At 38.0% G+C, this 15392-nt stretch overlaps 2 protein-coding genes across 2 annotated transcripts; both read right to left on the reverse strand.

Moving 5' to 3' along the window:
* Positions 1 to 853: 853 nt before the first annotated feature.
* LOC116599293 (olfactory receptor 1009) lies at positions 854 to 1798 on the reverse strand. The gene has a single exon (XM_032359090.1). It carries the CDS (start codon positions 1796 to 1798, stop codon positions 854 to 856), a length of 945 nt encoding a protein of 314 aa, XP_032214981.1.
* Positions 1799 to 13490: 11692 nt separating this feature from the next.
* Positions 13491 to 14434, reverse strand: LOC116599292 (olfactory receptor 1002-like). Its single transcript, XM_032359089.1, is given in 2 exon segments — positions 13491 to 14122; positions 14125 to 14434. Coding segments are annotated over 2 exon segments (942 nt in total).
* Between the last annotated feature and the right edge of the window lie 958 nt (positions 14435 to 15392).

Here is a 15392-nt window from a genome sequence, read left to right on the forward strand (position 1 = left end):
TTAAAGTAATAGCGGGAACAGCTTCAGAGTCAAATATGTAAAGAGACATCTCTCTTGTCACTTGTCACTTGGTGGAAGATTAAGAATAAAATTTTGTGTCGTCAATATTGTTCACCTTCTGCTTGTATTTGCTTTTTTCTGCAGTCACTGTGACACAGTGCTCTCAGAAACAAGGACAAAGAAAATACACATAAGAGATATTTGAAGGAATATGATATGAGGAGTTCCTTTTGTTAAAAAAATAATAATTTGTAGTAGAGGCATCTGGGTGGCTCAGTGGTTTAAAGCCTCTGCCTTGGGCTCAGGTCATGATCCCAGGGTGCTGGGATCCAGCCCCGCATCCAGCTCTCTGCTCAGCAGGGAGCCTGCTTCCTCCTCTCTCTCTCTGCCTCCCTCTCTGACTACTTGTGATCTCTGTCTGTCAAATAAATTTAAAAATAATAATAATAATAATAATTTGTAGCTAAGTGACCTGCTCTGTTTTCTATTTTCAATTCTGGATTTAGGAATGGAGGTCATATATGTCATTCCAATGAGTCTCTGCTGGTCTGGACACATATATTGGTCCAACTAGTGCCATAGCATTAGTAGCTAGATGATCCAGCACTTATTAGATTTTTATCTTATGCTCAATAATGAAATTATTTGAGGAAACAGAATTGCTCTGATTTTTGATGACTGGGGATTTTTATTATCCACGTGCACATGATTGAAAGGGAGCTTTAAAGAAATAGTTGGCAAGGATTCCATACTCTAAACTCTGCACATTGCTAGTCTCTTTGGATGATGACCAGATAGACTAACCATGTCTGGAAGCTTTTCCTTCTATCTATTTTGTATTCCAGATTGGAACTTAACTTCTGATACAAAACTTGCTCCTGACGATCGTTCTGCGCATGGCAGCTTTCACTTCTTTATTTCTCAAGCTGTAGATGAGGGGGTTCAACATGGGGATCACCGCGGTGTAGAACACCGACACCACTTTGTTGACGTCTAGGGAAAAAATCGCACCTGGCCGCACATAGATAAAGAAGAGAGTCCCGTATAAGATGGACACCGCCGTGAGATGGGAGGAGCAGGTGGAAAAGGCTTTGCGCCTCCCATCAGCAGAGCGGATCCTCAGGATGGCAGTAAGGATGTAGAAATAGGAGATTATAATGGTCAGGCTACTGACAACCAGGACGGCTCCAGCCACAATGAAAACCAACAATTTATTGATCCGGGTATCAGCACATACCAGAGAAAGAAGGGGGGACATGTCACAGAAGAAATGATTAATAATGTTGGAGCGACAAAAGGGAAGCCGAAAAGCAGCTGTTGTATGAGTCATGGTGCTCAGGAAGCCAACAGTATAGGGTCCAACCACCAGCTGTATGCAAAGTCTCTGTGACATGGTTACAGAATACAGTAATGGGTTACAGATGGCCACATAGCGATCATAGGCCATGGACGCCAACAGAAGGCACTCAATGGCCACGAAGAACCCAAAGAACCATTGCTGCAAAGCACAGCCCAGGAAGGAGATGGCCTTCCTGTCAGCGAAGAAGTCCGTGAGCATCTTGGGACCCACTACAGATGAAAAGCAGACGTCCACAAAGGACAGGTGACTGAGAAAAAAGTACATGGGCGTGTGAAGGTGGGAATCCATCTGAATGAGAATAATCATACCCAAGTTTCCTGTCATGGTAACGAGGTAAAAAAATAGAAAGAGCAAGAAAAGGAAGACTTGCATCTGAGGATGATACTTTAAGCCTATGAAAATAAACTCTGTGATTCTTGTATGGTTTCCATCAGCCATTGATTGCGTTGGTCTTCTAAAGTGAGAAAAGCAGAAAATAGATGATGTGCACAACTTTAAATAATTTGAAAACATAACATGATACACAAGAAAAGAAACTACAGGTCCAATTTGGGAACATCAATATAAAAAGAGACTAAATTAAATGCTAGCAAATCAAATATAGTAAAGTTCTTAAGAGCAATATGGCTTAAATGTTTTAAAGAGATTAGAACTAGGAATTGGGTCACCATTTGAAAACCTATAAAATTTCTCACCACATTTACATATCGAAGGGAAATGCATTAAATTACTTTAATAAAATTCTTTAAAGAATTTGATAAAATGTGACTCAAAAAAAAAAGAAAAGAAAAGAAAGGAAGGAAGGAAAAGAAAAACTTCCTAAATTGGAAACAAAAAGGAACTACTTAACTCAGTAAGAAGAATCTTCTTGAAACTCCCAGAGAATATATGTGCACAGGGTAAGCACTGCAAACATTCACACTATAACCAAAAACTAGATATTCTCACATTTTGTACTGTTTAACATTATACTGGAGAACACGTCTGAAGTACTAAACCGTAAATTTAAAAAAGATGTAAGAATTCTAGAAAACAGGGATAATATTTGCAGACAAAAGTGTACAATAGTCAAACAATAAAATAACTTTTTTAGAAAAAAAAATGAAGGAGTTCATCCAAATAGTGAAGATCAGTGTAAAAAAGTCAGTAATTTCCTATGAATTATAATGAAATGGAATCATTGACTCAAAATGATAATATAGCTATAAATAAACCTGATAAGGAATGTTCAAGATTCATATGAAGAAAAATATAAATTATAGGACTTTAGTGTGCCAGGGAAGAAATGCCCAAATGCCTATGTATTTATTAAGATTCATTTCTTCCTGAGAAAACAAAAGTTAGCTCTAACAGGGAGAGGAGACTCTTCATGGTCATTTCTCATGTTGGAATAGCAGACACAGATACATCAATTGTGAAGTGAATAGGAAACAATATTTCCCTCACAGATAGACTACAGATATAAAGTACCCTAATAACATTGGGCGGGGGGTGGGTGACAAATATTTTATTACTCAATGAGAAATTTTATTTTCTAAAATTATAGACTATCTGAAATTTTTGTTTAGAATTATATCAGCAAGGTGAAATATTCCACTCTGGTCTGGATTATCTAAGTCCATCTGACAGAGTAAAACAGTCTCAGTTCCCAGCACAGGTACAAAACTCCATGTGAGGGCTATCTGATACAACTCTCTACATGGGTCTTACCTTGATAGTTTTCAAGGAAACAGGACACTGTGCTACCTGTTTGGTTTAGGCCTATTCTGATGTTGTAATGTTGGCCCCTTTACACAGCCCTGCTTTGTTTTGAGCTCATCAGAACTGTTCTTGATTTAAATTCCACCTAACAGCCCCACTTCTCAAAATCCTGTAATAACATCTTCTTTTAATTTATGGTTTAATACTTCAGATGTGTTCTCCAATATAATGTTAAATAGTACAAAATGTGAGAATATCTAGTTTTTGGCTATAGTGTGAATGTTTGCAGTGCTTACCCTGTGCACATATATTCTCTGGGAGTTTCAAGAAGATTCTTCTTACAGACTTAAGTAGTTCCTTTTTGTTGCTTTGTTCAAGGAAACATCCACAGTTCCTAGCTATGCTGTATGGTCTCCCACATTGCACTGGGTCAAAAGCTGATTGGGCCAGGCTACAAACTTGCTCCTGGCTGTCTAAAGCTGATTTAAGGCTAGAACAACCAACACATTATGTGGCAAATTTAATGCAATTCCAACCAACTGGAAAAATTAAATGAAAATACAATTTTTGAAGAGACAATCTGATTTTTCAATTTGTGGAAGAGAAAAATGTTCAAAAATAGCAAAGACAATTTCAAAAAAGGAAAGCAAAGAAAAGGGATATACTATTCCAGATATCAACACATCAATAAAGCCATTGCACTTAAACCCATAAGATGTTGTTACTAGAGGGACGCCTGGGTGGCTCCGTGGGTTAAAGCCTCTGCCTTTGGCACAGGCCATGATCTCAGGGTCCTGGGATAGAGCCCTGCATCAAGCTCTCTACTCAGCGGGGAGCCTGCTTCCCTTCCTCTCTCTGCCTGCCTCTCTGCCTACTCGTGATCTCTGTCTGTCAAATAAATAAATAAAATCTTTTAAAAAAAAAAAAAAGATGTTGTTACTAGAATAGATGAATAGGAGACAGAAAAACTGAAAAACCATAGGCAGATCTAGGCATAGATGTCAATTTAGAATAAATAAGTTTTCTTTCAATCAGCAAAGTAAGGATTGATTACTGCTAAAAAAGTGCTACAATATTTGTATAAAAATTTGAAAAAATAGATAATATTAAAATTCTACCCCACACCATAAACTAAAAAGGAAACTTCTAACTATAAACATGTCCTATGAAAACACTGAGGAATAGCGCTGTGATATGTTGTAGGGTTGGTCTTCTAAAACGGAACATACAAATCACCTGAAGAAAATGGTGAACATTTTTACTACATCCTAGTTTTAAGTAGATGGATACACTCCAAGTAAAAATAAGACACACAGATGGAAAAAATACTGGAGCATATGTCACAAAGGATTATAATCGGATCACTTCAAGAACTGCCACACATTAGATACTAAAATACTCATTGTGACACAAGGCAGATAGATGCAGACTGGCCTGCCGCAGACGGGATGCTTGAAGTCCCGACAAATATGAAAGGATGTTCAATATCCCAGATCATCACAGCAACCAAACTGAAACAACAATTATATGCTATCTTCACCCATCAAAGTGACAAGATATTCAGAAATGAGAAAATGTAAAATACTGACAAAGCCGGGAGACAATAAGCGGTCACAGGAAATCAGGGGCTGCAGCAAGGCCACAGCCTCTGGATGGCAGTGTTTTACTGTCTCTTGAAAAAAAATTTTTTTTAAGTGTATACTGAGGCCTCAGAAATTCTTAATTAAAATTACTTAGCATCCACCCTGAGGAAACACAGAACGGAAAAACAATGATGTTCTCTTCACCGTTGCTCCAAGTGATTAAAAAATAAACTGAAATCCATACGAATAGTCTCTGAAAGGCATTAACAGCAAATAAGTCTTGGTATAGCCATTCTGTGGACTATTTTACAGGCAGTTAAAAATTAAGTAGTAGCTTACCCGAGGGGAGGTCGGAGGAGGGGCACGGGTGAAATGTGTAAACAGAATGAAGACAACATGTACACTGAGGAGAACTGAGTAAGGCACAGAACTGTTGAATCACTCTACTGTACACCTGAAACTAACACTATATGGGAATTATGCTGGAATTTAAAAATTAAAATTATGTGGTAGAAACGTGGCTATTATTCCAAAATATGTGAAAGAGAAGCAAGTCACAGAATGATGTGTACAGTATGATAGTAGGAACATTTTCAATGTTTTCTTTAACTTTAATTATTTAAGTGTGTTTCTGTGTGTGAGAGAGAGAGAGAGAGAGTAAATAAGTCTGGACAGATGAGGCACCAAAGGAGTACTCATTACCTCTGAAAACAGAGGGTCAGTGAACTGGGATGTAGGTAGGTAATCAAAGGGACTCTAGATTTAACCACAATTTTAAGATTTAATACAAGGAGAAAATGCACATGCATTACCCTTGTAATTAAAAATAATCTAAGGGTGCCTGGGTTGCTCAGTTGGCTAAGCTTCTGACTCTTGGTTTCAGCTCAGGTCATGGTCTCAGAGTCCTTGGATCAAGCCCCACATTGGATGCCTCACTCAGTGTGAAGTCTGCTTGTCCCTCTGTCCCTGCTTGCTTTCTCTCTCTCTCTCTCTCTCAAATAAATAAATAAAATCTTTGGGAAAAAATTTTAAAACAAGACCAAAAAAAGGAAAAAAAGCAATCTAAAGCAATTCCTTAATTGCCTTCATTTATTATTTATTTATTATTAGTTGTATTTATTTTTATATGAAATTTATTTCAACATTTAAAAAGAAAAAGTGAGAAGACAAATTAGCTGCAATCAAGTGGGAGAAGAAAAACAGGCAAGGAAGAAATCTAGGAAGCCTCAGAGGTAGAAAGTGAGAAACAATTGCAAACTATGCATTTGGAGTTCAAGATTTCTAAAATTATAGGAAACAGAGAGAACTCTGGCCCCAATCTCACTGTTTGTAAATCAGAAAACTGAGGCACCAGGTGCTTTGCAACATCAGCCCATTTGCTTTCCACCAAAACCTAGGTAAGAAACACGTTGCTACCTATTTTTTACAGAAGAGGCTATGAAGTGTGGAAAAGGGTGCCTGAAGTGCCAGAGTTAGTATTTCCTAAGAGTCATTGGAGATTAAGACACGGCCCCATCTAGATGCAGAGTCTCCATCCTTTTAAAGATGCCACTCTCCCAAGCGGGAGCCTCAGAGTCTCAACCCGGTTCTGCATGCTGTTTGAGGAATAGAGAATCAAGCAGTGCCTGTATGAGAATTTATCAGTGGAGGGGCTGTTGAAGACAAGGAGAGCAACGAAGCTCCAGAGAAAACCTGTGCAGAGTCCAAGTTTGTTCAAGGACAAGGGCTCTCAAACATCTGCAGCTGGGCTCTCAGTTACAGTTGCCTCCTTTGCACCCACGCTTTGAGTGTGAGGCTCATAATACAGGGCAACATTCCATGCAGATGACTCCCCACCTGGAGAAGGTGGCCAGACTTCTGCTCTGGGCAGTCACTGAACTTGAAGAGGCATTTTTGACTATAACCTCTTTGTGTTTGTTACAGAATTTCACATTACTTCATATTAAGTTTGCTGCATTGGTTACATTCTAACCAATTGTGGTCTGACAGTGGATATCTCTCTATGTACCACAAAAAAACACACACACACCCCACATTCAAGATGTCAGTCATTTTCATTTTCCCATAAGCCCATTTATACTAAAATTCTTGAAGAGTAAATGCAGGGACCAAAGTGGATTTTTAAAAGTGCTTTAAACTTACATTCCAATGAGTTCCTTTCCTCTTCCAAGAATTAAAATTAAAGTGGAGTATAAATTGTACTCTTTCAGCATGTGCTCCTTCTGCCCACCGTCATCTGTGCCTCTGCACAGAGAAGAGGTCAGACTTTCTTAGAATTACTTGGTTTTATTCTTAGTGTTCATAAGAATATGGTAAGCTTCCACTCCAAAACACATTGTCTTTTCACTTGGATCAAAGTTTCCAGAAGTAGTGACATCATTCCTTTGTTCTGGGAGAACTTGGGTCCCAAAGCATGTCATACCTTGGGAATTTGATAATAGGGAATTAAATTAAAATGTTATTTTTTACTTTAAACTCCAAAAAAAATCCACTGGGATCATCTTACTTGTTTTCTGTACTTGACTGAGTAAACTCTTTTATTTCTTACCTCCTTCTTACGCAAGAAAACATTTCAAGAGTAAACTTTAGTGCCGTGTTGTAGCAACTGCTGTTTTCCCCATGAGAAGCACAACAAAATTTTTGCAACTCTTCGCCTAGAGATCACTACAGCAGAGGAGCAGCTACCAGAATAACTCAATTAGCATTATGATCATTCATCTTCCATTTCTAATACTCATAGAAAAATCACCGGAATCATAATGTATCAAGAATCTCCATCATATTCACACAGGATTTTTTATGAGACATTGAGACAAATTGTTCACTGACAAATTCAAGCCTGGTACAACAGTTTTTCAGCTGTTGAATAACACACCGAAAAGTGAAAATCTTAAACGTACCCTTGAATTATTGTACGGTGAGCACATGCACGTACGCTGCCACCCAAGTCAGGAACTAGAACATCTCCACCATCTATATCATGTTTGTGAAATTCCTCTTTGGTTGAATAAATCTCTAGGTCATGTATTTTATTGATGCTAGCACTCTATTATATTAAAATCCTACAAATGACTTATCGATTACTTTTTTCTTAGGCATTTGCTAGGTTTTAACTTTTGTGATTTTTTTTTTCTCTACTGAGCATCCCATGACCACCTTGTGTTTTGGTGTTCATGATCATGCATTTCTCTTGAGACTATACCTGAGAGTAAAATTTCTTTGTTATGGGGTACAGATATGTTCATATTGACTAAGAATTTAGGAAGTCGTCCCAAACCCATTGCTTATACTTCTGTAAGTACTGTATGAGAGTCAGTGTTTGTCGTTTTAGCCATTTTGGTGAGTGTCTTGTGGGGTCTCAATTTGCCTTTAGCTGCCACGTCTAAGGAATTTGAGAAAATTTTGCAGTATTAAAGGTCATTTCCATAACCACTTGCATGGATTGGCTGTTAGAAGTCTTGCCCACATTTTGTCACTGGATTGCCTTTCTTTAAAAATTACAATAGTTATTCATATACTTCAATTATCTCATTTTTCTGCCTTATAAATACACTTTCTTTTCCTGTGGCTTCCATGTTTACACTCCTAAGCATAAACCTAAGTTTTTATTTTAGTGTAGTTCAGGGAATCAATATTTTTCTTGATATTTAGTATTTTTGTACCTACTTTTTAAAATTTTCCTATCATATGTCATAAAGGTATTCTCCAATATTATCTTCTGGATGCCTTAATTCCTTGCCTTTTACATTGCAACCTCCAAATGATCTGGAATTAATGTTAATGTGTATTGTGAGATAAGAATATAATTACTTTTTTCCCATTCAGACATCCAATGGAGCCAACACTATTTTTTTTTTCAGTCCTTTCTTTCCCCACTACCCTGCTGTGTCACCCTTGCCATAAATGAAGTGTTCATGTATTGGGTCTGTATATCCTTTAATAATAAAGGTATTAGCATGCATTCATTAATACACTTGGACACTCTGCTCTGTCCCACTGGACTATTAGTCTATTCTTGATCCTGTCTTTTTTTTTTTTTTTTTTTTTGAAGAAAAAGGAGAAGGGAGGAGCCAAAAGGGAAGGAGAGAGGAAATCCTTTAGCAGGCTCCACTCTCGGCATGGAACCCTAGCAGAGCTCTGTCTCATGACCCTAAGATCATGACCTGATCTGAAATCAAGAGTCGGGTGCTTAACTGACTGAGCCATTCAGATGCCCCCAATCCTATCTTAATTACTATAGTTTTGTAAGTCTGTCTTCAGTAGAGGAAGACATCCCACCTGACTTGTCTTCTTCAAGATCGTCAAGATCCTTCTTCAAGGATATTTTGGATCCTTTGCATTCCATATAAACTTCAGAATCATGGCAATATCTTGGGAAGGTTTAAGTCTGGATTCACTATAACATTGCTTCTTCAGTCTTGCAGGACCTACATTGACAGTTTCCTTTCACACCATGGGAACATTATAAGACTCAAGCACACTTGCTGATTTGCTGTTCCCACACAGACCCATATGTCCCTCTTTCCTTACAACCCTTCTGACTATCCCTTCTCACTTACTGAAATATTAGAACTCAAAATTCCATCTGTTCTGCAAGGTGTGTTGAATCATCACTTCATCCAGGAAGCCTTCCCTGATACCTTATAGACAAAAATAATCATTCTTTTTGAACTTTAACAGCATCTTTTTCTCTCTTCTGTCACTTAAAAATGCTACCACATATCATTCTTTGTTTATGTCTTGAGTCCCTCACTAATAAACTCTTTAGTAGATGAAGGGTCATATCTTACTGGATTGAACTGGCATTATCAAAAGTCCTAGTAAACATATGTTTCTATTTTCTGAGTTGTTGACAAAATGAGAATGCTGGTTACAAGGAAGAACCTTATAGTCAAACCAATTTACTCAGAGTAATTTGAAATCCTGATTCCAAAATGAAAATGTACTAAAATGAAAAGAAACTCTTCATCATAATCTAAGCAAATTCTGTATTTTCCAAAGGGCATTCCATGATCACAGAGGAGTGATTAACTTTGGAGACTTTACATCAAATTCTTTTCAGTTACATCTTTTTACAAATCTTACCAGAATTACAACCTTAAAGGATAACTGTCTATATCAAAATGTCCTCATTTTTGTCTGGAATAAGCAAATTTGAACTCAGAGAAATACAAGTGGAAAGAGAGAGTAATAAGTCCCGTCCCAGTACTGGAGCTTGGAGGGGTCAAGAGGCACCTCCTTCATTTAAAAGATGCCTGATGTGATCCATGTGGCTCAGGATCTCCAAAGCCTCAGATTCTCCATCTATAAAGTGAATCAAATAATACCTATCACCAACGGCAAGTAAAATATTCAATAAGATATTTGCAAAATGTTTAGTACAGTGTTATGATATAGCAGATCCTCACCAACTATATAAAATAACATTACTATTAAAAATTAAAATTCGACATTAATAACTGTTTTAAAAATTATGTTAGCATAGAAACTAACAACAACAACAAAAAAAGTCAGAACTGCAAATCCGGTAAGAAAAACACACACACAAACACAAATTAACAAAGACAACCTCGGATGTCAATTCTTCCCCTTCATAGACTACTGTTCTTTAGGATAGATGTTTATTTTGTGAGCATTAGTGTGGGTGGAAGATTTCCCATAATGTTCCTGTAAAGTTCCCTAATCTTTGCCCTAATTCCAGGAATCTCTGAATATGATGAAATACCACGCATATGATTATGTTACATTATATGACACAGTTAAACTTCTTGAAAGACATGACCCTGGATGAACCCGTGGCTCCCAAGATTTCTCCAGCTCAGAGCAGAAGAGTCAGTCAGGTTGGAAATATATGGAAAGCTACACAAGTCACTGCTGGTCTGAAGCCAAAGGGGCCACGACAAAAGGCAGGTGAGCAACCCTAAGATGCTGAGAGAGGCTCCAGCTGACCGCCACTGGGGAACAGGCACCACAGTCCTACAACCATAAGGAACTGAGTTTTCTCAAACACACCAGTGAGCTTGGAAATGAGCCTTCCCCGGAGCCTCTAGGAGGGAGTTGAGCCCTGGCAACAAGTTCATATCAGCCTTGTAAGAATCTGAGCAGAGAATCAGGCCATGATGGACCTGGACTAGAGACTCAGGGAAACTGTGAGGCAGCGAATTTAGGTGGTTATAATTTTCCAGCTTTGTGGCAACTTCTTATGCAACAGTAGAAAGGGATGTAGGAGCATGTTCAAAAAATAATAATCAAAAAAAAAAGGAAATAGTTGATATACAGGACAAGCAGAGAATTATTTTAGGTAAAGTGGTCCACAGGACCTCTGAGATGACATCACATTTGAGCAGAGACTCAGACATGGTAAGGGCTGGCCTGCAGCATTGTCCCAGGATGAGGAAACAGGAAATGGAAAGGCCACTTAAACCCCAAGAATAACTGAAGAAATCCCACAAAGGATGTCCCACTGAAGGGGAGTGTGGCCTAAGCAGTCTGCTGCCCTCTCCCCTAAAAAGCATTCAGACTGCACTGCTCAAGGCTACCAAGACAATCAGCTCAGCTCTTTGCATGGTCCTGTTTCCATGGCACATGGAGGCCTGGAGTGAGTATGAAAGAGACCACAGTTAATCCATCATAAAATGCCTGGAAGATCTTACAGATTTATGCAGCAAGGAGTCGCCTGGTGAAAGTTAACAAGTATTTTAATCTATTCTCGAAAGTGATGATTTTCATCAGTGCTTTCATGGCATATAATAAATCCCTTCTCCCAATAAAACATTTAATGTGTCCTCCAACTTTCAACCGTGCCCATTCCCAAAACGTACACCATATAAAGGAATGAACAAAAGTATTCTGAGAATTAAAGTGAATTAGTTTGTAAATTCTAGCCCCACCCCACCCAACAAGGTGCTAGAGTACTCAGAAGCCTTGTTACTATATGGGGGAGGGGATACTTTCTCCTTTGATGACCAAATAGTAACCTCTAGATTCCATGGAAAGCCATACTATAAGAAGAATTTTTTCAACTTTGCTGATCCCAACCTTTTTTAAAAGAAACTCTTCTTTTTTTTTTTTTTTATTCTTTCAAACTATGAACATGGTATATCTTTAACTTTATTTAGTTCTTTTTTTTTAATTTTTTTAATTTATTTTCAGCTCAGGTGAACCATGAGACACTATGGACTCTGAAGAAACTCTTTTTTTTTAATTACCCTTCCTAAAATATACTACCTCTTCTTTTCTTGATTACATATGTAAATACTTTTCAGTTTTGTTTGTTTGTCCTTCCACTACACTAGCCTGTAACCTCCAGGGGGACTTTTCCTCTAAATATGAATAATACCCAGTACAGGTCAGGCAAAGAGGACTACGTAAAAAAAATAGTTAAATGAGTGATTGATGCTGGCATTCTTTGACTCCCGTATCTTCTTAATTAAATAGCATTGTGACCCACATCATTACCCAGCCCAGTCACAAAAACTGAAAGAAAGCTTGATGAAAAACAAGCAAAACAAGCAAACATATTCTAGGGACTTAGAGATTATTTAAATCCTTTAAAGAAAGACTTCAAGAGAAGACAGAGGTTTACAGTCACACAAAAACATGGTCAACCCCCTCATTTCTTAGACTTGTTACTACATTCCAGGAAATAAAACCCAAAAGTATGGTTGAAAGAATATAGTACCTGGAGAAAATAAAAGTGGGACCAAAGTTAGGTGGTCATGGGTAATACATTGATTTTTCATGTGTGCCAGACTGAACATCTACAAAAATAAAATCACATTCTGCTTATGAAACAAAATTCAATAAATCACAGTAGCAATAAACACTTTATTAAAGAACTGAAATGCATTCTGCCTTTCACATGCACGACTCGTGTAACTACAGCAGCAAAATCTCAACAGTCATTGCTATGAGAGGAGTATTGGGGACGTACAAGGCCTTCGTAAAATGCCTACTCCAAACACGAAGGTAGCATAGCAGAGTACTATGGTTATATGTTTTCTGAATAATTCACTTTTTTTCCATTTTCCTGAAATATAATGCACATATCACATTGTGTTAGTCCAAGTGTATAACATGCTAGTTCAATACATGTGTATGTTAAAAATGATCAGCACAGTAAGTTTGGTTAACATAAATCACCTTATGTACTTATACGTTTTTTTCAAGTGAAGAGAGCATTTAAAATCTGCTCTCTTAGCAACGTATAAATGTACAGGACAGAATTATTACCTAGAGTCACCATGTTCCCATTACACTCCCAAGACATATTTATCTTATAAGTTGAAGTTTTTAACTTTTCACCATAATACATTTGTTAATGGTTTATGTTTAAAGAATCAAGGCCAACCTTGCAGACAACTGAGAGATCTCAAAACCTCGTGAGCTAAACAGAAGTACTGTCCAGTCACTGATGATGATCAGACTTATTCAGGACTTAACAAAGAACCTCTCATATCCTACTCATAATCCTTAGAAGTATTTTCAAAGCACTAAAGCTCAATAATCCTCTCATGTCAGCTGAATGATTTAAAACACCTTCCTCACCAATGACAAAGGAGAAAATTGCAACCTAGAGATGTTGAGTGACTTTTCAGGGTCCTAGGATGGAGTCCCACATCAGGCTCTCTGCTCAGCAGGGAGCCTGCTTCCCTTCCTCCCTCTCTGTCTGCCTCTCTGCCTACTTGTGATCTCTCTCTGTCAAATAAATAACTAAAATTTTTTTAAAAAGATATAAAGTAATAAATAATGAGACTCAACATAAAATTTGCACTCCCATCACTCAGTCCATGCTCGTGCATCTTGTGCATATCACCTCTCAATCTGTAGTACAAACGGAATCTAGTTTACTTACACATGAGACATTGCTTCTTCTCAAACCTCCTTCTGAATGACTCCTTGACCTCCCTGTTTCTCAGGCTGTAGATAAGTGGGTTCAACATGGGAATCACAGCTGTGTAGAACACAGAAACCACTTTATTGACGTCCAGGGAGAAAACAGAACTGGGACGTACATAGATAAATAAAAGGGTCCCATACAGGATGGAGACAGCTGTCAGGTGTGAAGAGCAGGTGGAGAAGGCTTTGCGCCTCCCCTCAGCAGAGTGGATCCTCAGGATAGCAATGACGATGTAAATGTAGGAAACCAGGATGATCACACCACTGACCACTGCTATACTTCCACCCAGGATGAAAAGAACGAACTGATTAACCTGGGTGTCTGCACATGCCAGGGACAGAACAGGAAGAAGGTCACAGAAAAAGTGATTGATGATTTGGGGGCCACAATAAGGCAGGTGAAAGGCAAGGGTTGTGTGGGTCATGGAAATCATAAGACCAATGGTATAAGGCCCTACCACCAGCTGCACACAGACACGCTGGGACATAATGAGAGTATACAACAAGGGCTTACAGATCACCATATACCGGTCATATGCCATGGAGGCCAGGAGGAAACATTCAGTCACTACAAACTGACAAAAAACCAGAACTGGGCAGCACAACCCAAGAAAGAAATAACTTTTTTCTCCACAAAAATATCAGTTAACATCTTAGGACCAATGACTGAAGAGGAGCAGATATCCACAAAAGACAAGTGGCTGAGAAAAAAGTACATGGGAGTGTGGAGTCGGGGATCCATCCAAATGAGGGTGATCATCCCCACGTTTCCCAGAAGAGTGACAAGATAAACCAAGAGAAATATCAAAAAGAGAACAACCTGGTGCTGGAAGTGATTTGTTAAGCCCACGAAAAAGAATTCAGTCACCAAAGTCTGATTTCCATAATCCATTCTCTGACTTAATCTGCAATGAAAAAGAGAAAATCTTTTCTTTACAATCAACTTGTACAGAAATTATTTTTAAAATGAATTTAACTTCTTTTTTTGTCAGTTAAAAAACGATATCATTACTTTCAACTCTCTTGAATTCTTCATCTTTAAGTCATGCTATTTATTTGCAAATGATTTATGCAATACAGATTAAGTCACCAAACTTCACAGGGACTTTAATTTCTTCCACAGAAAGAGAATTTTTTAATAGAATCATAGATTTTTAAACTACAAATGAATATTGGAGGTTATCTAAAGCAACTCTTCTAATTACACTAGGTTATATTTATACAAGTATTTAGCTTTGAACCAAGGATTTTTTTTTTTTTAACATTTCGAAGAAAAAGGAAAAAATGAAACAAGATGGGATTGGGAGGGAGACAAACCATAAGAGACTCTTAATCTCACAAAACAAATTGAGCATTGCTGGGGGGATGTCGGGTATGGAGAGGGTACGTGGGTTATGGACATTGGGGAGGGTATGTGCTATGGTGAGTGCTGTGAAGTGTGCAAGCCTGGCGATTCATAGACCTGTACCCCTGGGGCTAATAATACATTATATGTTAATGAAAACTTTTTAAACAGGCGGTGTGAATTCAATGAATTCTGCATGATACCCATTCTTACTGCCAAATAAGGGTAAACTAGTTTGGGCAATGCAGCTTGTTCCTCAATCCCCTTAGACGATAGCATTTCTAATTACTTGAGTGGTCTAAAGTATATGTTTTTATGTCCAAGGAGGAGGGTAAGCTGAGAAGAAAAAAAGTTAGCTTTACAACATGATCACAACCTCAACACTATCCTTACTATGACTCTTTCTCCAAAACACCTGTGAGCCACCATATCGATGCTGCATCTTCTCACTAATTGAGTGACTCCATTGAAATTTTAAGCCAGGAAAGAAAAGACCGCTTTTTAA

This window comes from Mustela erminea, chromosome 9 (assembly GCF_009829155.1).
Source record: "Mustela erminea isolate mMusErm1 chromosome 9, mMusErm1.Pri, whole genome shotgun sequence".
NCBI lineage: Eukaryota > Metazoa > Chordata > Mammalia > Carnivora > Mustelidae > Mustela > Mustela erminea.